Here is a 23351-nt window from a genome sequence, read left to right on the forward strand (position 1 = left end):
ATTTTACTCTCGTTATCACACTAGGTCCTTTTTTTTCAGAATATGGCTTTGCCACGCCACCTGACGACAAAAGCTCTGAACGATAATTAATCATGATTAAATAACAATAACTAAAAGAATGCAATACGATCATAAAGTCATGACACATCCTCAAATTGACCAACCTCACTTTCACAATTTATTTTGCCATACAAGCAGATGATTTAAGGACACGAATACCTGGAATTATTATTAAGATGTATCTCTTTAGATTTTCAAGAATTTAAATTTGTTTTATCATCTCAACCACTCTGAACACGCTAGTTTCCTTCCGCTATTTCACATGGATTTAACGGAAACGGTCCTCAATGACTGTGTTTGATGCTGTCGAGACAGCTACACTCACAGCCTGTTTCACGCTCAGAAACCAGCGTCTTAACTCGTCATCGTGGGTTGAAAGGAGACAAGTTTCTGGTGGGAAACAAGTCAAGATATACTACAGAAATGATCCTGTGAAGTATGATCTTAAATGCAATGTTATTTTGCAGAACTCTAAATAAGGTTTGTACGATCAATGAGCTTTGGCGTAAATTACAGTGCATAGATCGATATTTCGGAATATTAAATTGAGATTTGCAATACTTGACGCACACAGTACATACATTGTCAGGTCTTGCATTTTGTTCATTTATTGAAACACCGAGAAGCTCTTTAATAGTTATAGAACAAGTGACGAGACCAATTTTGGACACAATAAAGAATCCGCGTGCTCATCAAATCAATTTATTACAGTAATGTATTATCGATTGAGAGCCCATTTATCAGCTGGGTGTTTGGCGTGCACCTATAATCCTGCTTCGGGGAGGCTTGGTAGAGTGGATGGCTTGAGTTTAGGAGCCCTGTTTCGTGATACCGCATGTTGATCAGGTGCCCGCACTAAGCTTGACATCAGCATGGATCTGCTAGAGGAATCTAGTAGGTGCAGGTTAGCTAAGGAGGAGCGTAGTGGGTCAGGAGGGAAACCTAGCAGCCAAAAGTTCCCGTGTTCGGCAGTAGTGGGATCGTGCCAGTGAGTGGGCGTCATGCAACAGCCTCAACAAAATAGCCAAACCTCTATCTTTTTTTTTGTCGTTAAAACTACCGAGATCAAACAAACATGCGTTCTACAATATATGGTATCATTAATCAAAGTCCCAGCAATACCCTTTTCAACTAATACCTAAAGAATACATTATATTCCATGTCTCATCTAACTTGGGGAGCAAAAATAAAATTACACCATGCCAACAGCATCCCGTATTCCCAAGCGGTCACCCATCCAAGTACTAACGGGACCCGACATAGCTTAACTTCCGGGAGCTGACGAGACCGGGTGAGTTCTATGTGGTATGGCCGTTGACATCAATTCAGTCGCCATTACCCGACCATATTCGCCTCTAAATCTAGTTCTAATGCTTGCTTACTTTCTGTTCGAAATACACACCAACCTTAGCCAAACAAACGAGGACATATAAGTACATTTGTCAATGGACAACCGAATATAAAATTTGATAATATTTCCAAACGCCACTATTTTTGGCTAACTGTCATTTTTAATTTTCTCGTTCCGGGGATGTCCGATCAATGAGCCAACAATCCAAGTGTCATAAGGCTAACGATTGCTTCCCTTACTTAGCTTGCGTTGCATAAGGATCTCAGAGTCAGAGAGATTAGATAGAGCTGCCCGAAGAAACCACCAACGTACAAGCCTCTCGGCTGTGCCGTGCGCTTCGCGCTTTACTTAGCTTGCGTTGCATAAGGATCTCAGAGCCAGAGAGATTAGATAGAGCTGCCCGAAGAAACCACCAACGTACAAGCCTCTCGGCTGTGCCGTGCGCTTCGCGCACGGCGTTTCAAATATCTTTCAGCAACAAAGAGGTTGGAGGACGTCTAGTAGCCTCTCGGCTGTGCCGTGCGCTTCGCGCACGGCGTTTCAAATATCTTTCAGCAACAAAGAGGTTGGAGGACGTCTAGTAGGCAATATCCAGTAAAAAATACGTTCCTTCCATTTTCAACTAATGCCAAAATAATACATTGTAGTCCATGTAGTATCACCCATCTTGGGAAGCACTTCAATTCAATTGGATTCACAAAAATAAAATAATTCCATGCCAACAGCATCCCGTATTCCCAAGCGGTCACCCATCCAAGTACTAACGGGACCCGACATAGCTTAACTTCCGGGAGCTGACGAGACCGGGTGAGTTCTATGTGGTATGGCCGTTGACATTAAACTAGACGCAATTACCCGACCATATTCGCCTCTAATCTATTACTTGTGCTTGAGATTTATCTTTTTGAAATACACACTAATCTTACCAAAACCACCGAAAAACTATCAGTTTGTCATTTTACAAATGTTGTCAGTATGTAGTAGTAGAATATCTTTGTTTCCGCATACAGACGTTTTTAATTTTTCATTTATTCAAAGTGCCCAATCAGAAGACCGGGCGTTAAAAAAATAAGTCATATAGACTCATCAATGCTCCTAACCACGGAAATCTTTAGTAAAAGGCGAAAGATTTATCCGGGTATTGATTAGAAACCAGAGTAAATAACAGTGGTATGCCTTGTATTTATATTCATTTCAAAATTTTGAAGTGCGCTTGTAAGGTTTTTTTTCGAAACATGCGTTTACATATCAAAATCCTTGTGCAATTCTTTATCAATGGGTACAGTTATTTTAAAGTAAATATCATGTATAAAGCTCGTTAACATGTTTTTGAACGAAACAGTTGTGCGCAGTGTTATTTTTGAAAAAAATGAACGATCTTTATGGTACAAGCCCAACACGTAGGTGGTGGGATCAGATGTTTACCCCGACATTCACCCTACAGCGGTTAACAATTTATTGAACTTCCCCTTTAAACATGGTGGAATCTTTTCACCTTGTCATTTGGAATCACCTTTTCAAATATTTTCCCCGTGTTCACAATGTTCCAACTGACTGATATTAATGGCCTTCAGCGAACGAATTAATCAGCCTTGTCTGACGTGCAATACCAACTAAATGGAAACAAAAATCACTTATACGATTTCACTTTCACCGTTTAATGTTATAAACACACTATGCAACACTCCAATTTTTCTAACTGACTGTAATTTTTTTTTTCTTGTACGCTGAAATGCTCCTGATGGAGCTATCAAAAATTGCCGACGACAAAGATTATTTCACTTCATCGTGGCGGGGTATTGGTTAAAGTTTTCAACTAGCAATAATCACACCTCGGGAGACCCTCATTGGTTATGATATTGCCACTGCGCAAAGCTAAATTATAATCAGAAAAGCAAGTCTACTTAAGCATTTGCTGAATTCGTTCTGCTTGGACGTGTTGGACCAACAATTTCGTTCAGAAATATTCATTTAGATTACCCTAGGCAAATTTTAATTTCCATCTCCCATTGGACTAATACCAACAGGGGACAGTTCATTACATACATGAAATAATTTTTGTCTTAATATCGGGTCAAATACTTGAAATTCTGTAAATGTGTATTTTTCTTCCATACATTTCAACAACTTCCTGCACACACAAAAAAAGGGAGGGGGAATTTCAGGTTTTCATTCCAAATTGTTTTTCACATTATGAACTATTGAAGTGAGCGAGCATTACTTTCCAACCAAACAAAATTTATAGTTAATCTGCGTGTTGACGTGAAAAATCAGTTTTCAGTGCCGTGACCAGGATTCGAACCTGGGTTACTACGGATTCATATCTAGTAGGTACCACAACGTAGGGTCCTAACCACTAGACGATCACGGCCAATCCATTGGCCATGATGATTTATATTAAAGTAGCTAAACATGAATTTCATTACTTTGTTGTTTCTTCCCAGAAAGAAAATCTGATGCTTCGCGTATTCCCAAGCGGTCAACCCTACCGTTTACTAACGGGACCAGATTTAGTTCAACTTCCGGCAGATGACAAGAATTTTTCTTACATTTATAGTGTGTTCAGGGAACGGCGCGAACGCAGTCCCCCACTACCAAAAATTGTACTCCCGAGTTAATCACATTTGGATTAATCGCAAGGGTCAGCCCATCCTTAGTGCAATGGAAAGGCCTCGCCCTGGAGGAACCACCTTGGTGATCATGGTTGCCTCTGAGCCAGGTAAGTATGATTGTGGATGCTTTTTCACTTTGTTTAATACTTTGTATACAGCAGAACAATATTGACAAAGAGTGTTCAAGTATTTGACTGACGTTTAGAGAATACCACCCACTTTCTTTCATCGACTTGAATTACGAACTCGAGCAAAATATAGTAAATAAAGCTCAGTATTTATTTCATGGTCTTGATCTTTGCAAATACTTTTCAAGAAACAAATTGCTTGTTTTTTTTCATTTGGTCGTCCAATTGGCAAATAAGAAAATAAGAAAATCGACTTTTCATATGAAAATACACGCATCTTCATATTTTAAAAAAAAACATCACATCGAAAGATGAACAGTACTAATTAGTTAACACAATCAAGTACGTATTTTTTTATGCTTTTCTTGATATTACGAAAAAAATACAATTAGAAAAAATTACAAACATGTCTACATGACAGTTTTGCAATTATACATGGTCTTTTATTATACGGTGCTAAGACAATTTCTGTTTTATTCAATATGTTCTCCCTCATAGAGGGTGAGCCGATCCCGGAGGTACTGCAATACCGGGTCAACCCGTGGCGGGAGCAGTGCAAGCACTGTATTCCCACCGTATGCCAAAAATCAGTTTAATATTCTGGGGTCCATTTGAACCCGTATCAGATATTAAGCTGATAAGAACAGATTAAATTGTTTATTGACAATGAATTTTTATCTCAGTACATAGGTGGCTACGCCAGAGGGGAAATTTTCATCAAATGACAGGGCATTTGGGAGAAGAGATGCAAAATCGGCTGACAATGCAAGAGAATATGTCTACACAGAGAGAGAGTTGCGAGAGGAGTTTTACTCATCATTATTAAGAGTGAGAAGCTGAAGAAGTAGTAGATCGGTGTGGGAAGTCAACGTTGTGGTACATCCGGCGGAGATTTGGAACCAGGAATCTCGTACGTGTGAAGAGTGGACACTTCCGTTCCACACAGCAGAGATCAAAGGGAACAAAAACAACAGGCATAGCAACAAAAGGTAGAGATAAACAGTAGGGATCGATCAAGAGGGGGGCCAATGGACTTCATGGTGCTTTATCCAGTGTTGAGTTGAGGCATGAGAACTTCCATATCAGTCACGGAAATGAAAACGGACCTCAAAAATTACAGGTGTCAGAAGGCCATCAAGGTAGAGCCATCCAGTTGAAACGGACGGTCAACAGACCATCAAGGAGGAGAAGTGGCAATCCGGTGTGGGAAGTCATCTTTGTGGTACATCCGGCGGAGATTTGGACCCAGGAATCACGTACTTGTGAAGAGTGGACACTTCCGTTCCACACAGCATAGATCAAAGGGAACAAAAACAACAGGGCATAGCAACAAAAGGTAGAGATAAACAGTAGGGATCGATCAAGAGGGGGGCCAATGAGCTTCATGGGGCTGTATCCAGTGTTGAGTTGAGGCATGAGAACTTCCATATCAGTCACGGAAATTAAAACGGACCTCAAAAATTACAGGTGTCAGCAGGCCATCAAGGTAGAGCCATCCAGTTGAAGCGGACGGTCAACAGACCATCAAGGAGGAGAAGTGGCAATCCGGTGTGGGAAGTCATCTTAGTGGTACATCCGGCGGAGATTTGGACCCAGGAATCACGTACTTGTGAAGAGTGGACACTTCCGTTCCACACAGCATAGATCAAAAGGGAACAAAATCAACAGGGTGTAGCATCAAACGGTAGGGACAATCAAATTTCGGTGCAAAATAAGTCACAGTACGGTTACGGAAAAATAAGAGAAGAAGGTGATCGCTTCAAAGATCCGACACTAGAGGCTAAAAGACAAAGTGTAGGGGAATAACTGATAAGAACAGATACTACACTTTTATCTTAGCCAAAAGGCCGAGAAGCGATAATGTTACAAGGATTACTGCCCAAAATAACCACTGAGGTTCAACACATTTCCGGTGGTGTACGAAGAATACTCATATCACTCAAAACATTCAAGAAATGCTATAAAATATTGAGTTGTTCATTTTTCCAGACGCGACCACTTGATGCTTATAAAGTTCATTTTCATTTGTTTTATTATGCTCATACTGTATTAAGGGAGATACAATTTACGCTGAAGGCGTTGCAAATTTTACTCTCGTTATCACACTAGGTCCTTTTTTTTCAGAATATGGCTTTGCCACGCCACCTGACGACAAAAGCTCTGAACGATAATTAATCATGATTAAATAACAATAACTAAAATAATGCAATACGATCATAAAGTCATGACACATCCTCAAATTGACCAACCTCACTTTCACAATTTATTTTGCCATACAAGCAGATGATTTAAGGACACGAATACCTGGAATTATTATTAAGATTTATCTCTTTAGATTTTCAAGAATTTAAATTTGTTTTATCATCTCAACCACTCTGAACACGCTAGTTTCCTTCCGCTATTTCACATGGATTTAACGGAAACGGTCCTCAATGACTGTGTTTGATGCTGTCGAGACAGCTACACTCACAGCCTGTTTCACGCTCAGAAACCAGCGTCTTAACTCGTCATCGTGGGTTGAAAGGAGACAAGTTTCTGGTGGGAAACAAGTCAAGATATACTACAGAAATGATCCTGTGAAGTATGATCTTAAATGCAATGTTATTTTGCAGAACTCTAAATAAGGTTTGTACGATCAATGAGCTTTGGCGTAAATTACAGTGCATAGATCGATATTTCGGAATATTAAATTGAGATTTGCAATACTTGACGCACACAGTACATACATTGTCAGGTCTTGCATTTTGTTCATTTATTGAAACACCGAGAAGCTCTTTAATAGTTATAGAACAAGTGACGAGACCAATTTTGGACACAATAAAGAATCCGCGTGCTCATCAAATCAATTTATTACAGTAATGTATTATCGATTGAGAGCCCATTTATCAGCTGGGTGTTTGGCGTGCACCTATAATCCTGCTTCGGGGAGGCTTGGTAGAGTGGATGGCTTGAGTTTAGGAGCCCTGTTTCGTGATACCGCATGTTGATCAGGTGCCCGCACTAAGCTTGACATCAGCATGGATCTGCTAGAGGAATCTAGTAGGTGCAGGTTAGCTAAGGAGGAGCGTAGTGGGTCAGGAGGGAAACCTAGCAGCCAAAAGTTCCCGTGTTCGGCAGTAGTGGGATCGTGCCAGTGAGTGGGCGTCATGCAACAGCCTCAACAAAATAGCCAAACCTCTATCTTTTTTTTTGTCGTTAAAACTACCGAGATCAAACAAACATGCGTTCTACAATATATGGTATCATTAATCAAAGTCCCAGCAATACCCTTTTCAACTAATACCTAAAGAATACATTATATTCCATGTCTCATCTAACTTGGGGAGCAAAAATAAAATTACACCATGCCAACAGCATCCCGTATTCCCAAGCGGTCACCCATCCAAGTACTAACGGGACCCGACATAGCTTAACTTCCGGGAGCTGACGAGACCGGGTGAGTTCTATGTGGTATGGCCGTTGACATCAATTCAGTCGCCATTACCCGACCATATTCGCCTCTAAATCTAGTTCTAATGCTTGCTTACTTTCTGTTCGAAATACACACCAACCTTAGCCAAACAAACGAGGACATATAAGTACATTTGTCAATGGACAACCGAATATAAAATTTGATAATATTTCCAAACGCCACTATTTTTGGCTAACTGTCATTTTTAATTTTCTCGTTCCGGGGATGTCCGATCAATGAGCCAACAATCCAAGTGTCATAAGGCTAACGATTGCTTCCCTTACTTAGCTTGCGTTGCATAAGGATCTCAGAGTCAGAGAGATTAGATAGAGCTGCCCGAAGAAACCACCAACGTACAAGCCTCTCGGCTGTGCCGTGCGCTTCGCGCTTTACTTAGCTTGCGTTGCATAAGGATCTCAGAGCCAGAGAGATTAGATAGAGCTGCCCGAAGAAACCACCAACGTACAAGCCTCTCGGCTGTGCCGTGCGCTTCGCGCACGGCGTTTCAAATATCTTTCAGCAACAAAGAGGTTGGAGGACGTCTAGTAGCCTCTCGGCTGTGCCGTGCGCTTCGCGCACGGCGTTTCAAATATCTTTCAGCAACAAAGAGGTTGGAGGACGTCTAGTAGGCAATATCCAGTAAAAAATACGTTCCTTCCATTTTCAACTAATGCCAAAATAATACATTGTAGTCCATGTAGTATCACCCATCTTGGGAAGCACTTCAATTCAATTGGATTCACAAAAATAAAATAATTCCATGCCAACAGCATCCCGTATTCCCAAGCGGTCACCCATCCAAGTACTAACGGGACCCGACATAGCTTAACTTCCGGGAGCTGACGAGACCGGGTGAGTTCTATGTGGTATGGCCGTTGACATTAAACTAGACGCAATTACCCGACCATATTCGCCTCTAATCTATTACTTGTGCTTGAGATTTATCTTTTTGAAATACACACTAATCTTACCAAAACCACCGAAAAACTATCAGTTTGTCATTTTACAAATGTTGTCAGTATGTAGTAGTAGAATATCTTTGTTTCCGCATACAGACGTTTTTAATTTTTCATTTATTCAAAGTGCCCAATCAGAAGACCGGGCGTTAAAAAAATAAGTCATATAGACTCATCAATGCTCCTAACCACGGAAATCTTTAGTAAAAGGCGAAAGATTTATCCGGGTATTGATTAGAAACCAGAGTAAATAACAGTGGTATGCCTTGTATTTATATTCATTTCAAAATTTTGAAGTGCGCTTGTAAGGTTTTTTTTCGAAACATGCGTTTACATATCAAAATCCTTGTGCAATTCTTTATCAATGGGTACAGTTATTTTAAAGTAAATATCATGTATAAAGCTCGTTAACATGTTTTTGAACGAAACAGTTGTGCGCAGTGTTATTTTTGAAAAAAATGAACGATCTTTATGGTACAAGCCCAACACGTAGGTGGTGGGATCAGATGTTTACCCCGACATTCACCCTACAGCGGTTAACAATTTATTGAACTTCCCCTTTAAACATGGTGGAATCTTTTCACCTTGTCATTTGGAATCACCTTTTCAAATATTTTCCCCGTGTTCACAATGTTCCAACTGACTGATATTAATGGCCTTCAGCGAACGAATTAATCAGCCTTGTCTGACGTGCAATACCAACTAAATGGAAACAAAAATCACTTATACGATTTCACTTTCACCGTTTAATGTTATAAACACACTATGCAACACTCCAATTTTTCTAACTGACTGTAATTTTTTTTTTCTTGTACGCTGAAATGCTCCTGATGGAGCTATCAAAAATTGCCGACGACAAAGATTATTTCACTTCATCGTGGCGGGATATTGGTTAAAGTTTTCAACTAGCAATAATCACACCTCGGGAGACCCTCATTGGTTATGATATTGCCACTGCGCAAAGCTAAATTATAATCAGAAAAGCAAGTCTACTTAAGCATTTGCTGAATTCGTTCTGCTTGGACGTGTTGGACCAACAATTTCGTTCAGAAATATTCATTTAGATTACCCTAGGCAAATTTTAATTTCCATCTCCCATTGGACTAATACCAACAGGGGACAGTTCATTACATACATGAAATAATTTTTGTCTTAATATCGGGTCAAATACTTGAAATTCTGTAAATGTGTATTTTTCTTCCATACATTTCAACAACTTCCTGCACACACAAAAAAAGGGAGGGGGAATTTCAGGTTTTCATTCCAAATTGTTTTTCACATTATGAACTATTGAAGTGAGCGAGCATTACTTTCCAACCAAACAAAATTTATAGTTAATCTGCGTGTTGACGTGAAAAATCAGTTTTCAGTGCCGTGACCAGGATTCGAACCTGGGTTACTACGGATTCATATCTAGTAGGTACCACAACGTAGGGTCCTAACCACTAGACGATCACGGCCAATCCATTGGCCATGATGATTTATATTAAAGTAGCTAAACATGAATTTCATTACTTTGTTGTTTCTTCCCAGAAAGAAAATCTGATGCTTCGCGTATTCCCAAGCGGTCAACCCTACCGTTTACTAACGGGACCAGATTTAGTTCAACTTCCGGCAGATGACAAGAATTTTTCTTACATTTATAGTGTGTTCAGGGAACGGCGCGAACGCAGTCCCCCACTACCAAAAATTGTACTCCCGAGTTAATCACATTTGGATTAATCGCAAGGGTCAGCCCATCCTTAGTGCAATGGAAAGGCCTCGCCCTGGAGGAACCACCTTGGTGATCATGGTTGCCTCTGAGCCAGGTAAGTATGATTGTGGATGCTTTTTCACTTTGTTTAATACTTTGTATACAGCAGAACAATATTGACAAAGAGTGTTCAAGTATTTGACTGACGTTTAGAGAATACCACCCACTTTCTTTCATCGACTTGAATTACGAACTCGAGCAAAATATAGTAAATAAAGCTCAGTATTTATTTCATGGTCTTGATCTTTGCAAATACTTTTCAAGAAACAAATTGCTTGTTTTTTTTCATTTGGTCGTCCAATTGGCAAATAAGAAAATAAGAAAATCGACTTTTCATATGAAAATACACGCATCTTCATATTTTAAAAAAAAACATCACATCGAAAGATGAACAGTACTAATTAGTTAACACAATCAAGTACGTATTTTTTTATGCTTTTCTTGATATTACGAAAAAAATACAATTAGAAAAAATTACAAACATGTCTACATGACAGTTTTGCAATTATACATGGTCTTTTATTATACGGTGCTAAGACAATTTCTGTTTTATTCAATATGTTCTCCCTCATAGAGGGTGAGCCGATCCCGGAGGTACTGCAATACCGGGTCAACCCGTGGCGGGAGCAGTGCAAGCACTGTATTCCCACCGTATGCCAAAAATCAGTTTAATATTCTGGGGTCCATTTGAACCCGTATCAGATATTAAGCTGATAAGAACAGATACTACACTTTGATCTTAGCCAAAAGGCCGAGAAGCGATAATGTTACAAGGATTACTGCCCAAAATAACCACTGAGGTTCAACACATTTCCGGTGGTGTACGAAGAATACTCATATCACTCAAAACATTCAAGAAATGCTATAAAATATTGAGTTGTTCATTTTTCCAGACGCGACCACTTGATGCTTATAAAGTTCATTTTCATTTGTTTTATTATGCTCATACTGTATTAAGGGAGATACAATTTACGCTGAAGGCGTTGCAAATTTTACTCTCGTTATCACACTAGGTCCTTTTTTTTCAGAATATGGCTTTGCCACGCCACCTGACGACAAAAGCTCTGAACGATAATTAATCATGATTAAATAACAATAACTAAAAGAATGCAATACGATCATAAAGTCATGACACATCCTCAAATTGACCAACCTCACTTTCACAATTTATTTTGCCATACAAGCAGATGATTTAAGGACACGAATACCTGGAATTATTATTAAGATTTATCTCTTTAGATTTTCAAGAATTTAAATTTGTTTTATCATCTCAACCACTCTGAACACGCTAGTTTCCTTCCGCTATTTCACATGGATTTAACGGAAACGGTCCTCAATGACTGTGTTTGATGCTGTCGAGACAGCTACACTCACAGCCTGTTTCACGCTCAGAAACCAGCGTCTTAACTCGTCATCGTGGGTTGAAAGGAGACAAGTTTCTGGTGGGAAACAAGTCAAGATATACTACAGAAATGATCCTGTGAAGTATGATCTTAAATGCAATGTTATTTTGCAGAACTCTAAATAAGGTTTGTACGATCAATGAGCTTTGGCGTAAATTACAGTGCATAGATCGATATTTCGGAATATTAAATTGAGATTTGCAATACTTGACGCACACAGTACATACATTGTCAGGTCTTGCATTTTGTTCATTTATTGAAACACCGAGAAGCTCTTTAATAGTTATAGAACAAGTGACGAGACCAATTTTGGACACAATAAAGAATCCGCGTGCTCATCAAATCAATTTATTACAGTAATGTATTATCGATTGAGAGCCCATTTATCAGCTGGGTGTTTGGCGTGCACCTATAATCCTGCTTCGGGGAGGCTTGGTAGAGTGGATGGCTTGAGTTTAGGAGCCCTGTTTCGTGATACCGCATGTTGATCAGGTGCCCGCACTAAGCTTGACATCAGCATGGATCTGCTAGAGGAATCTAGTAGGTGCAGGTTAGCTAAGGAGGAGCGTAGTGGGTCAGGAGGGAAACCTAGCAGCCAAAAGTTCCCGTGTTCGGCAGTAGTGGGATCGTGCCAGTGAGTGGGCGTCATGCAACAGCCTCAACAAAATAGCCAAACCTCTATCTTTTTTTTTGTCGTTAAAACTACCGAGATCAAACAAACATGCGTTCTACAATATATGGTATCATTAATCAAAGTCCCAGCAATACCCTTTTCAACTAATACCTAAAGAATACATTATATTCCATGTCTCATCTAACTTGGGGAGCAAAAATAAAATTACACCATGCCAACAGCATCCCGTATTCCCAAGCGGTCACCCATCCAAGTACTAACGGGACCCGACATAGCTTAACTTCCGGGAGCTGACGAGACCGGGTGAGTTCTATGTGGTATGGCCGTTGACATCAATTCAGTCGCCATTACCCGACCATATTCGCCTCTAAATCTAGTTCTAATGCTTGCTTACTTTCTGTTCGAAATACACACCAACCTTAGCCAAACAAACGAGGACATATAAGTACATTTGTCAATGGACAACCGAATATAAAATTTGATAATATTTCCAAACGCCACTATTTTTGGCTAACTGTCATTTTTAATTTTCTCGTTCCGGGGATGTCCGATCAATGAGCCAACAATCCAAGTGTCATAAGGCTAACGATTGCTTCCCTTACTTAGCTTGCGTTGCATAAGGATCTCAGAGTCAGAGAGATTAGATAGAGCTGCCCGAAGAAACCACCAACGTACAAGCCTCTCGGCTGTGCCGTGCGCTTCGCGCTTTACTTAGCTTGCGTTGCATAAGGATCTCAGAGCCAGAGAGATTAGATAGAGCTGCCCGAAGAAACCACCAACGTACAAGCCTCTCGGCTGTGCCGTGCGCTTCGCGCACGGCGTTTCAAATATCTTTCAGCAACAAAGAGGTTGGAGGACGTCTAGTAGCCTCTCGGCTGTGCCGTGCGCTTCGCGCACGGCGTTTCAAATATCTTTCAGCAACAAAGAGGTTGGAGGACGTCTAGTAGGCAATATCCAGTAAAAAATACGTTCCTTCCATTTTCAACTAATGCCAAAATAATACATTGTAGTCCATGTAGTATCACCCATCTTGGGAAGCACTTCAATTCAATTGGATTCACAAAAATAAAATAATTCCATGCCAACAGCATCCCGTATTCCCAAGCGGTCAGCCATCCAAGTACTAACGGGACCCGACATAGCTTAACTTCCGGGAGCTGACGAGACCGGGTGAGTTCTATGTGGTATGGCCGTTGACATTAAACTAGACGCAATTACCCGACCATATTCGCCTCTAATCTATTACTTGTGCTTGAGATTTATCTTTTTGAAATACACACTAATCTTACCAAAACCACCGAAAAACTATCAGTTTGTCATTTTACAAATGTTGTCAGTATGTAGTAGTAGAATATCTTTGTTTCCGCATACAGACGTTTTTAATTTTTCATTTATTCAAAGTGCCCAATCAGAAGACCGGGCGTTAAAAAAATAAGTCATATAGACTCATCAATGCTCCTAACCACGGAAATCTTTAGTAAAAGGCGAAAGATTTATCCGGGTATTGATTAGAAACCAGAGTAAATAACAGTGGTATGCCTTGTATTTATATTCATTTCAAAATTTTGAAGTGCGCTTGTAAGGTTTTTTTTCGAAACATGCGTTTACATATCAAAATCCTTGTGCAATTCTTTATCAATGGGTACAGTTATTTTAAAGTAAATATCATGTATAAAGCTCGTTAACATGTTTTTGAACGAAACAGTTGTGCGCAGTGTTATTTTTGAAAAAAATGAACGATCTTTATGGTACAAGCCCAACACGTAGGTGGTGGGATCAGATGTTTACCCCGACATTCACCCTACAGCGGTTAACAATTTATTGAACTTCCCCTTTAAACATGGTGGAATCTTTTCACCTTGTCATTTGGAATCACCTTTTCAAATATTTTCCCCGTGTTCACAATGTTCCAACTGACTGATATTAATGGCCTTCAGCGAACGAATTAATCAGCCTTGTCTGACGTGCAATACCAACTAAATGGAAACAAAAATCACTTATACGATTTCACTTTCACCGTTTAATGTTATAAACACACTATGCAACACTCCAATTTTTCTAACTGACTGTAATTTTTTTTTTCTTGTACGCTGAAATGCTCCTGATGGAGCTATCAAAAATTGCCGACGACAAAGATTATTTCACTTCATCGTGGCGGGGTATTGGTTAAAGTTTTCAACTAGCAATAATCACACCTCGGGAGACCCTCATTGGTTATGATATTGCCACTGCGCAAAGCTAAATTATAATCAGAAAAGCAAGTCTACTTAAGCATTTGCTGAATTCGTTCTGCTTGGACGTGTTGGACCAACAATTTCGTTCAGAAATATTCATTTAGATTACCCTAGGCAAATTTTAATTTCCATCTCCCATTGGACTAATACCAACAGGGGACAGTTCATTACATACATGAAATAATTTTTGTCTTAATATCGGGTCAAATACTTGAAATTCTGTAAATGTGTATTTTTCTTCCATACATTTCAACAACTTCCTGCACACACAAAAAAAGGGAGGGGGAATTTCAGGTTTTCATTCCAAATTGTTTTTCACATTATGAACTATTGAAGTGAGCGAGCATTACTTTCCAACCAAACAAAATTTATAGTTAATCTGCGTGTTGACGTGAAAAATCAGTTTTCAGTGCCGTGACCAGGATTCGAACCTGGGTTACTACGGATTCATATCTAGTAGGTACCACAACGTAGGGTCCTAACCACTAGACGATCACGGCCAATCCATTGGCCATGATGATTTATATTAAAGTAGCTAAACATGAATTTCATTACTTTGTTGTTTCTTCCCAGAAAGAAAATCTGATGCTTCGCGTATTCCCAAGCGGTCAACCCTACCGTTTACTAACGGGACCAGATTTAGTTCAACTTCCGGCAGATGACAAGAATTTTTCTTACATTTATAGTGTGTTCAGGGAACGGCGCGAACGCAGTCCCCCACTACCAAAAATTGTACTCCCGAGTTAATCACATTTGGATTAATCGCAAGGGTCAGCCCATCCTTAGTGCAATGGAAAGGCCTCGCCCTGGAGGAACCACCTTGGTGATCATGGTTGCCTCTGAGCCAGGTAAGTATGATTGTGGATGCTTTTTCACTTTGTTTAATACTTTGTATACAGCAGAACAATATTGACAAAGAGTGTTCAAGTATTTGACTGACGTTTAGAGAATACCACCCACTTTCTTTCATCGACTTGAATTACGAACTCGAGCAAAATATAGTAAATAAAGCTCAGTATTTATTTCATGGTCTTGATCTTTGCAAATACTTTTCAAGAAACAAATTGCTTGTTTTTTTTCATTTGGTCGTCCAATTGGCAAATAAGAAAATAAGAAAATCGACTTTTCATATGAAAATACACGCATCTTCATATTTTAAAAAAAAACATCACATCGAAAGATGAACAGTACTAATTAGTTAACACAATCAAGTACGTATTTTTTTATGCTTTTCTTGATATTACGAAAAAAATACAATTAGAAAAAATTACAAACATGTCTACATGACAGTTTTGCAATTATACATGGTCTTTTATTATACGGTGCTAAGACAATTTCTGTTTTATTCAATATGTTCTCCCTCATAGAGGGTGAGCCGATCCCGGAGGTACTGCAATACCGGGTCAACCCGTGGCGGGAGCAGTGCAAGCACTGTATTCCCACCGTATGCCAAAAATCAGTTTAATATTCTGGGGTCCATTTGAACCCGTATCAGATATTAAGCTGATAAGAACAGATTTTATGCATTGTATTTTCCAAAGGACTGGGAATAAACATATATACAATGATTTATTTTAATTGAGTTTGAAGGGAAAAAGTACGCGAGACGACGTGTCAACGCTACGTTAAAAAACCCTTAGTTTGAGGAAGAGGGAGGACTTGCGCCCTCTTCTGCTTCTTCTTCTTCGGGTTCGGGATCACTTGCTTCGGTCTGGTATGCCAGGTGTTTGGCTATGATTTGGGTTGTTCCTTGGATGGCCAGTAGTTTCATCTTCTTCTTGAGGCTCTGCCATTTTCTACCCGAGAATCCCAGGGCAAGACATATCTCATCGTTGCTTGGGAGCCAGGACCCTAGTGAACCAACCACGAGAGGGAGTACCACACCAAGGTGTTTGTACTTTTCAATTTTCCTTGCCTGTGCCTTCTCGAGTCCATCCGCGCTGCTGAGTGGAACCGTGACGTCGATGATGATGGGAGGGTTGGTGGAAGTGACCACCAGGTCTGGTCTGAGTCCGGAGTTGTCCACGGCGAGGTTGACGGAGACGGTGTGGCCAAGTTTCTCCGTTTCCTCCGCCATCAGTCCTAAGATAGAATTATGACGATTAATAGAAAGAGCGGAGTTTACCTGGCACCCACAAACAACATGGTCTGTGGTTTCCAGCTTCGTACAACCTAGTCGACAGGTTTTGACTGTCGACTTTGATCCTGGGCCACCTCGGACTGGCAGTATCCCTAGTCTAGCCTTGTGTAGAAAGTGCCATTCCTGGAAGGACAGTGGCGTTCGGCATGATAAGAGACCTGCGTTCTCCTTGGCCATGTCAAGAGCTAATCCGGTTGCCGTCTTTCCTTGTTGAGCTGACAGGAGTCTACTGGTCCACCTTTGCCTCATCGCGGTTCGGAGTCCTCTGACTGCCTTGATGGAGATTGTGGAGATGTCATCGGCGATAACTTTGCTGTACTCTTCGCCGGATACATCAATCCTTATCCTCTTCAAACAGCCCGAGGCCTTCCTTGCGCGGGTCCAAAGGTTCATCGATGCTCCTCCATGTCGGATTGCTCCAAGTCCCTTTTCCATGGAACCTGCCAAGTACTCGTTAATAGGAAGTGGAAAAGGGACCTCGTTCCTGCCGTATCCCAATTTGATGGTTTCTTCTAGTTGTGCCATTGCCACTTCACTGACGTTCTTGTCTTTGCTATCTAGGAGTTGCAGTGCTCTTGCCAGGGTCCAAATGTCAGCCTCGTCTGTGAGGGGGAGAACTCCAAGTCCTCCCACGCGGCGATCTGAGTAGAAAAAAGCAGTGTTAGCGGACATAGGGACACAGGCTACCTTGCGAAGAAAATCTCTGCAGGCGACGTCCAGGTCGTAGAGGGATCTTTTCTCGACTCTTCCCGATGCGAGGTGGTGGGAAAGTGATGGGAGTAGTACACTTCTGTACACTTCCAGCTTTTGCCAGGGAGCCAAACCGGAGTCGCCAATCTTTATCAAATTTCCGAGAAGTGACGTGGTGGGTCGGAAGGTTAGTCGTGAGCCTAGTGGAGTCCCTAGATAGTTTTCCTGTTCGTCCTCGGCTAGGGCCCTTATTTGGGAGTCTCCAAGTTTCAGTGGGTTATCTACAGAAGATTTGCCGTTAATGAGTGTGAGTGACGTGCATTTTTTAGGATTAAATCTCAAGCCGAGTGAGGTTGCCGTGTTCTCGGTGGCATTGAGAGTTCCCTGGATTTCGCTGACTGAAGATCCTGCGATGGCAATGTCGTCTGCGTAGGACGAAGTGGACACTCTTGACTGGTAGACTGCGAACCCGTTGTTGTTTGATTTTACTGTCCTGATGATCGGTTCTGCCGCCAGATTGAAGACGACGCTGCTTAATGGATCTCCTTGTCGGACTCCGGCTGTTGGATGGATTTGAACTGAGTCTTGTCCGACGGCAAAGTCCATGATGTTGTTTGAGTAGATATCGGTCAGAATGCGGCGAAGTTCGTCTGGTATCGGGAGGCTTTCGAACAGGCTGTTCAGTATCGGATGAGGTATTGATCCGAATGCGTTGGTGAGATCGAGCCAAGCAATCACCAGCTTCCTTTTTGACTGTTTCGCCTGCTCAATCACAGTGTGGAGTATGTGGGTGTGCTCTTGGATACCCCTAACTCCTGGAAGGAATCCCTTTTGTTCTGGAGAAATCCATCCTAGTCTCGTGGCGGTGGCCATTATCCTGGACGATATTATACCCGAAAATATCTTGTACATGGTTGGTAGTAAGGATATTGGCCGGAAGTTCCCATAATCAGAGGGATCTCCTTTCTTGAAGATAGGGACGGTTCGAGATGTTTTCCAGCAGGCTGGGATACCCAGAGACCACACCGCCTGGTAAATGGTTGCTAGGAGCTCGCCATTACCGTCAAGAGACCGGAGGTGGCGATATTCAAGGCCATCCCTTCCTGGAGCAGTGTTAGCAGCTTTACCGAGTTTAAGCTTGATTTCGCTAAGACTGGGGGGAGCTGAGAGTAGCCTGATGTCGTCATCGGTCGTCTGTTTCCAATCACAGTGGTCGAATTGAGCACGGGCTGACTCCACTTGCTCCTGAGAAGGACCTGGCTGACAGTAGGTTTTTTTCAAAAATGCAGTCGCTGTTTCTTTTGTTCCAGAATATCCAGTTGATTCTTCTTCGAGAATTTTCCTGACAGCCCTGCGGGGATACAAAGAAAATAGACGTTGAATTTTGCTCTTTTGGTCGTTTTGGGTTTGTTTGGATCTTCTGATTCTTTGTTGCTGGCGGTTTTGGCTTCGCTTTCGGTGGGCGTCTGGTGGCTTCTTTGGAGGGGGCGGTCGTTTCTGAGAAGAGGTCGAGTCTTCCGGTGTGGCAGAAAGTTTTAGCCACTCGGCACTGCACTTAGTGAGGGTGGAGTCGAGGCACTGTACCGTGTTGCAAGCCTCTATCCTAACGCCCCAAACACTCCTAAACGCCTCTAGTGGACACACCGCGTCTCCGGGAGCTACCAATCTACCAAGCTGGCTGGGAGATGAGGCTGGAGATTCGTAAGAGGAATCATTGTTGTTGGAAGATTTTGATGAAGACGGAGAATTGAAAGAGGAAATTGATGAGTCAAGGAATTCACTGTTTTCTGAGATTATGTTTGGAGTAGAAGGACTCGAGCGTTGAGTGGACAAGTCTTTGGAGGTGTTTGATGCAGAAGAAGAAGAAGAAGATGAAACTGGAGAAGCTGGAGAGGAAGAGGAGGGGACGGGTGAGGTCCCCTCTCCTTCTGTGTTGTTCGGAGTATTGCGTCTCGAAGCAACAGTTGGGGTGTGACAAGAGGTGGTTGACAGTTCAAGATTGATAATTCTGAAAAACTCTCTATTAGAAATGTTAGGAGGGAGGGGGAGGAGGGGAACAGTTGGAGAATACGGTTTTGGCGTCTCTGTTAGATGTGTTTTGTAATGCGTTTTAATGAAGTATCCATCTCCATTTGCCTCGCATTTCCTACATTGCCATCTGCGGACTGTAGTGAGACCATGTACTCTAAACAGATGATGTTCAATGGACTGGAAAGCGACTGTTCCCTCACCCTTTGTGTGCCACTTGCATAAGGGGCATCGGCATGGGCCACCTGGATACATGAGCGTGACTTCATTACCCATAATTGTGGTTCCTTCCACAGTGATGCTCTCATCAAGTGCACCACAACCTTTCTCATGCCTTCTAGCAATGACAACATCGCTGGTCTCGTGATCGCACGAATTGCATGTGTACATGGGAGCAACTCTCGCGTCATGTTTAGCGAACATGTGCCTGACCGAATCTTGGACTCGTGATCTTGACGAGTATTTTCCGATTTTGCAGAGAGAGCACTTAATCGTATCGGGCACAGGCCAAGGTAGGTAAATAGTTCCATCACAAGCTTGGAACTCGAAGAAGTCCACAGCTGCCCCTGCCATTCCAGAAAGGGAGAACAAATCCAGACGGTCAGACGTCTTGATCGGCTCAAGGTTGGGATGAGGGTGAGAGTCAACCCCCGCATTTGCTTTTTAAAAAGTACGAATTTGGGACTGAATTAAAGTGAGTTTACTGCAAGTTTACTACTGACTTCATAGGGAAAAGTTTACAGAAAGACTAAAAACTTAGAGGAATCTCCAGGGGATTTGACTCCCAGCCAACGAGGAGCTATGGTTAATGTGTGGGCCTAACCGGGACGCGCGTGTGTGGGAATATGAAACACGAGAAGGGAATTGCTGGCCGGATTGGATACCGGAAGACCGACGTCAGTAGAAACGCCGCGTAGTTTACAGCAAAAACACCCTCTCGCCAGTTGCCGGGCTAAGCGATTATCCAACTGTCAAGAATTGAGAGCAGAGGAAATGTTAGAAGAAGTTGGAGGCCAAAGGAAAGCCCGTATCAGATATTAAGCTGATAAGATAAGATACTACACTTTGATCTTAGCCAAAAGGCCGAGAAGCGATAATGTTACAAGGATTACTGCCCAAAATAACCACTGAGGTTCAACACATTTCCGGTGGTGTACGAAGAATACTCATATCACTCAAAACATTCAAGAAATGCTATAAAATATTGAGTTGTTCATTTTTCCAGACGCGACCACTTGATGCTTATAAAGTTCATTTTCATTTGTTTTATTATGCTCATACTGTATTAAGGGAGATACAATTTACGCTGAAGGCGTTGCAAATTTTACTCTCGTTATCACACTAGGTCCTTTTTTTTCAGAATATGGCTTTGCCACGCCACCTGACGACAAAAGCTCTGAACGATAATTAATCATGATTAAATAACAATAACTAAAAGAATGCAATACGATCATAAAGTCATGACACATCCTCAAATTGACCAACCTCACTTTCACAATTTATTTTGCCATACAAGCAGATGATTTAAGGACACGAATACCTGGAATTATTATTAAGATTTATCTCTTTAGATTTTCAAGAATTTAAATTTGTTTTATCATCTCAACCACTCTGAACACGCTAGTTTCCTTCCGCTATTTCACATGGATTTAACGGAAACGGTCCTCAATGACTGTGTTTGATGCTGTCGAGACAGCTACACTCACAGCCTGTTTCACGCTCAGAAACCAGCGTCTTAACTCGTCATCGTGGGTTGAAAGGAGACAAGTTTCTGGTGGGAAACAAGTCAAGATATACTACAGAAATGATCCTGTGAAGTATGATCTTAAATGCAATGTTATTTTGCAGAACTCTAAATAAGGTTTGTACGATCAATGAGCTTTGGCGTAAATTACAGTGCATAGATCGATATTTCGGAATATTAAATTGAGATTTGCAATACTTGACGCACACAGTACATACATTGTCAGGTCTTGCATTTTGTTCATTTATTGAAACACCGAGAAGCTCTTTAATAGTTATAGAACAAGTGACGAGACCAATTTTGGACACAATAAAGAATCCGCGTGCTCATCAAATCAATTTATTACAGTAATGTATTATCGATTGAGAGCCCATTTATCAGCTGGGTGTTTGGCGTGCACCTATAATCCTGCTTCGGGGAGGCTTGGTAGAGTGGATGGCTTGAGTTTAGGAGCCCTGTTTCGTGATACCGCATGTTGATCAGGTGCCCGCACTAAGCTTGACATCAGCATGGATCTGCTAGAGGAATCTAGTAGGTGCAGGTTAGCTAAGGAGGAGCGTAGTGGGTCAGGAGGGAAACCTAGCAGCCAAAAGTTCCCGTGTTCGGCAGTAGTGGGATCGTGCCAGTGAGTGGGCGTCATGCAACAGCCTCAACAAAATAGCCAAACCTCTATCTTTTTTTTTGTCGTTAAAACTACCGAGATCAAACAAACATGCGTTCTACAATATATGGTATCATTAATCAAAGTCCCAGCAATACCCTTTTCAACTAATACCTAAAGAATACATTATATTCCATGTCTCATCTAACTTGGGGAGCAAAAATAAAATTACACCATGCCAACAGCATCCCGTATTCCCAAGCGGTCACCCATCCAAGTACTAACGGGACCCGACATAGCTTAACTTCCGGGAGCTGACGAGACCGGGTGAGTTCTATGTGGTATGGCCGTTGACATCAATTCAGTCGCCATTACCCGACCATATTCGCCTCTAAATCTAGTTCTAATGCTTGCTTACTTTCTGTTCGAAATACACACCAACCTTAGCCAAACAAACGAGGACATATAAGTACATTTGTCAATGGACAACCGAATATAAAATTTGATAATATTTCCAAACGCCACTATTTTTGGCTAACTGTCATTTTTAATTTTCTCGTTCCGGGGATGTCCGATCAATGAGCCAACAATCCAAGTGTCATAAGGCTAACGATTGCTTCCCTTACTTAGCTTGCGTTGCATAAGGATCTCAGAGTCAGAGAGATTAGATAGAGCTGCCCGAAGAAACCACCAACGTACAAGCCTCTCGGCTGTGCCGTGCGCTTCGCGCTTTACTTAGCTTGCGTTGCATAAGGATCTCAGAGCCAGAGAGATTAGATAGAGCTGCCCGAAGAAACCACCAACGTACAAGCCTCTCGGCTGTGCCGTGCGCTTCGCGCACGGCGTTTCAAATATCTTTCAGCAACAAAGAGGTTGGAGGACGTCTAGTAGCCTCTCGGCTGTGCCGTGCGCTTCGCGCACGGCGTTTCAAATATCTTTCAGCAACAAAGAGGTTGGAGGACGTCTAGTAGGCAATATCCAGTAAAAAATACGTTCCTTCCATTTTCAACTAATGCCAAAATAATACATTGTAGTCCATGTAGTATCACCCATCTTGGGAAGCACTTCAATTCAATTGGATTCACAAAAATAAAATAATTCCATGCCAACAGCATCCCGTATTCCCAAGCGGTCACCCATCCAAGTACTAACGGGACCCGACATAGCTTAACTTCCGGGAGCTGACGAGACCGGGTGAGTTCTATGTGGTATGGCCGTTGACATTAAACTAGACGCAATTACCCGACCATATTCGCCTCTAATCTATTACTTGTGCTTGAGATTTATCTTTTTGAAATACACACTAATCTTACCAAAACCACCGAAAAACTATCAGTTTGTCATTTTACAAATGTTGTCAGTATGTAGTAGTAGAATATCTTTGTTTCCGCATACAGACGTTTTTAATTTTTCATTTATTCAAAGTGCCCAATCAGAAGACCGGGCGTTAAAAAAATAAGTCATATAGACTCATCAATGCTCCTAACCACGGAAATCTTTAGTAAAAGGCGAAAGATTTATCCGGGTATTGATTAGAAACCAGAGTAAATAACAGTGGTATGCCTT

General features: G+C 41.5%; 1 protein-coding gene, 1 long non-coding RNA gene, 27 other non-coding genes and 3 pseudogenes across 29 annotated transcripts in view; 1 reads left to right on the forward strand and 31 right to left on the reverse strand.

The window, feature by feature from the left end:
* Positions 1 to 5528, forward strand: part of LOC124321034 — a 54274-nt gene extending 48746 nt beyond the window's left edge. Inside the window, exons 2-3 of the long non-coding RNA XR_006914107.1 lie at positions 5141 to 5361; positions 5488 to 5528. This is a non-coding gene — a long non-coding RNA (uncharacterized LOC124321034). The remainder of the gene's footprint in view (positions 1 to 5140; positions 5362 to 5487) is intronic.
* LOC124322484 lies at positions 285 to 506 on the reverse strand. The gene has a single exon (XR_006914766.1). It is a non-coding gene; the product is annotated as a small nucleolar RNA U3 (small nucleolar RNA).
* Positions 1261 to 1379, reverse strand: LOC124322782. The gene has a single exon (XR_006915043.1). It is a non-coding gene; the product is annotated as a 5S ribosomal RNA (ribosomal RNA).
* Positions 2128 to 2246, reverse strand: LOC124322794. Its single transcript, XR_006915054.1, has one exon. It is a non-coding gene; the product is annotated as a 5S ribosomal RNA (ribosomal RNA).
* Positions 2450 to 2572, reverse strand: LOC124322882. Its single transcript, XR_006915138.1, has one exon. It is a non-coding gene; the product is annotated as a U5 spliceosomal RNA (small nuclear RNA).
* LOC124322693 lies at positions 3147 to 3288 on the reverse strand. The gene has a single exon (XR_006914962.1). It is a non-coding gene; the product is annotated as a U4 spliceosomal RNA (small nuclear RNA).
* On the reverse strand, positions 3693 to 3782 carry Trnah-gug. The gene is given in 2 exon segments: positions 3693 to 3727; positions 3746 to 3782. It is a non-coding gene; the product is annotated as a tRNA-His (tRNA).
* On the reverse strand, positions 3975 to 4138 carry LOC124322059. The gene has a single exon (XR_006914415.1). It is a non-coding gene; the product is annotated as a U1 spliceosomal RNA (small nuclear RNA).
* Positions 4648 to 4823, reverse strand: LOC124322328 (annotated as a pseudogene).
* Positions 5529 to 5872: 344 nt separating the features above from the next.
* Positions 5873 to 6010, reverse strand: LOC124322370 (annotated as a pseudogene).
* A 510-nt stretch (positions 6011 to 6520) lies between these two features.
* On the reverse strand, positions 6521 to 6742 carry LOC124322485. The gene has a single exon (XR_006914767.1). It is a non-coding gene; the product is annotated as a small nucleolar RNA U3 (small nucleolar RNA).
* A 754-nt stretch (positions 6743 to 7496) lies between these two features.
* On the reverse strand, positions 7497 to 7615 carry LOC124322805. The gene has a single exon (XR_006915065.1). It is a non-coding gene; the product is annotated as a 5S ribosomal RNA (ribosomal RNA).
* A 748-nt stretch (positions 7616 to 8363) lies between these two features.
* LOC124322817 lies at positions 8364 to 8482 on the reverse strand. Its single transcript, XR_006915076.1, has one exon. It is a non-coding gene; the product is annotated as a 5S ribosomal RNA (ribosomal RNA).
* Positions 8483 to 8685: 203 nt separating this feature from the next.
* On the reverse strand, positions 8686 to 8808 carry LOC124322883. Its single transcript, XR_006915139.1, has one exon. It is a non-coding gene; the product is annotated as a U5 spliceosomal RNA (small nuclear RNA).
* A 574-nt stretch (positions 8809 to 9382) lies between these two features.
* On the reverse strand, positions 9383 to 9524 carry LOC124322763. The gene has a single exon (XR_006915028.1). It is a non-coding gene; the product is annotated as a U4 spliceosomal RNA (small nuclear RNA).
* Positions 9525 to 9928: 404 nt separating this feature from the next.
* Positions 9929 to 10018, reverse strand: Trnah-gug. Its single transcript is given in 2 exon segments — positions 9929 to 9963; positions 9982 to 10018. It is a non-coding gene; the product is annotated as a tRNA-His (tRNA).
* A 192-nt stretch (positions 10019 to 10210) lies between these two features.
* LOC124322060 lies at positions 10211 to 10374 on the reverse strand. Its single transcript, XR_006914416.1, has one exon. It is a non-coding gene; the product is annotated as a U1 spliceosomal RNA (small nuclear RNA).
* Positions 10375 to 10883: 509 nt separating this feature from the next.
* On the reverse strand, positions 10884 to 11074 carry LOC124322224. The gene has a single exon (XR_006914572.1). It is a non-coding gene; the product is annotated as a U2 spliceosomal RNA (small nuclear RNA).
* Positions 11075 to 11584: 510 nt separating this feature from the next.
* On the reverse strand, positions 11585 to 11806 carry LOC124322486. Its single transcript, XR_006914768.1, has one exon. It is a non-coding gene; the product is annotated as a small nucleolar RNA U3 (small nucleolar RNA).
* A 754-nt stretch (positions 11807 to 12560) lies between these two features.
* On the reverse strand, positions 12561 to 12679 carry LOC124322829. The gene has a single exon (XR_006915087.1). It is a non-coding gene; the product is annotated as a 5S ribosomal RNA (ribosomal RNA).
* A 748-nt stretch (positions 12680 to 13427) lies between these two features.
* Positions 13428 to 13546, reverse strand: LOC124323135. Its single transcript, XR_006915379.1, has one exon. It is a non-coding gene; the product is annotated as a 5S ribosomal RNA (ribosomal RNA).
* Positions 13547 to 13749: 203 nt separating this feature from the next.
* Positions 13750 to 13872, reverse strand: LOC124322884. Its single transcript, XR_006915140.1, has one exon. It is a non-coding gene; the product is annotated as a U5 spliceosomal RNA (small nuclear RNA).
* A 574-nt stretch (positions 13873 to 14446) lies between these two features.
* On the reverse strand, positions 14447 to 14588 carry LOC124322694. Its single transcript, XR_006914963.1, has one exon. It is a non-coding gene; the product is annotated as a U4 spliceosomal RNA (small nuclear RNA).
* Positions 14589 to 14992: 404 nt separating this feature from the next.
* Trnah-gug lies at positions 14993 to 15082 on the reverse strand. Its single transcript is given in 2 exon segments — positions 14993 to 15027; positions 15046 to 15082. It is a non-coding gene; the product is annotated as a tRNA-His (tRNA).
* A 192-nt stretch (positions 15083 to 15274) lies between these two features.
* LOC124322062 lies at positions 15275 to 15438 on the reverse strand. Its single transcript, XR_006914417.1, has one exon. It is a non-coding gene; the product is annotated as a U1 spliceosomal RNA (small nuclear RNA).
* A 509-nt stretch (positions 15439 to 15947) lies between these two features.
* On the reverse strand, positions 15948 to 16133 carry LOC124322308. The gene has a single exon (XR_006914648.1). It is a non-coding gene; the product is annotated as a U2 spliceosomal RNA (small nuclear RNA).
* Positions 16035 to 19809, reverse strand: LOC124338549. Its single transcript, XM_046792646.1, has 2 exons — positions 16797 to 19809; positions 16035 to 16664 (listed from the first exon to the last, which is right to left on the reverse strand). Exons 1-2 carry the CDS (start codon positions 19714 to 19716, stop codon positions 16219 to 16221), a joined length of 3366 nt encoding a protein of 1121 aa, XP_046648602.1. The 5' UTR covers positions 19717 to 19809; the 3' UTR covers positions 16035 to 16218.
* A 604-nt stretch (positions 19810 to 20413) lies between these two features.
* Positions 20414 to 20535, reverse strand: LOC124322348 (annotated as a pseudogene).
* Positions 20536 to 21045: 510 nt separating this feature from the next.
* On the reverse strand, positions 21046 to 21267 carry LOC124322488. The gene has a single exon (XR_006914770.1). It is a non-coding gene; the product is annotated as a small nucleolar RNA U3 (small nucleolar RNA).
* A 754-nt stretch (positions 21268 to 22021) lies between these two features.
* On the reverse strand, positions 22022 to 22140 carry LOC124322841. Its single transcript, XR_006915098.1, has one exon. It is a non-coding gene; the product is annotated as a 5S ribosomal RNA (ribosomal RNA).
* A 748-nt stretch (positions 22141 to 22888) lies between these two features.
* LOC124322852 lies at positions 22889 to 23007 on the reverse strand. Its single transcript, XR_006915109.1, has one exon. It is a non-coding gene; the product is annotated as a 5S ribosomal RNA (ribosomal RNA).
* A 203-nt stretch (positions 23008 to 23210) lies between these two features.
* LOC124322885 lies at positions 23211 to 23333 on the reverse strand. Its single transcript, XR_006915141.1, has one exon. It is a non-coding gene; the product is annotated as a U5 spliceosomal RNA (small nuclear RNA).
* Positions 23334 to 23351: the final 18 nt, after the last annotated feature.

This window comes from Daphnia pulicaria, chromosome 1 (assembly GCF_021234035.1).
Source record: "Daphnia pulicaria isolate SC F1-1A chromosome 1, SC_F0-13Bv2, whole genome shotgun sequence".
Taxonomy (NCBI): Eukaryota; Metazoa; Arthropoda; class Branchiopoda; order Diplostraca; family Daphniidae; genus Daphnia; species Daphnia pulicaria.

Bases quoted from the DNA above. Each gene is read 5' to 3' on its own strand.
- LOC124338549 (XM_046792646.1), bottom strand. From the start codon at position 19,716: ATGGGTAATGAAGTCACGCTCATGTATCCAGGTGGCCCATGCCGATGC. The intron at 16,665-16,796 runs GTGGCCCAGGAT...ATTCTATCTTAG, and splicing joins AGGGATACTGCCAGTCCGAG to GACTGATGGCGGAGGAAACG.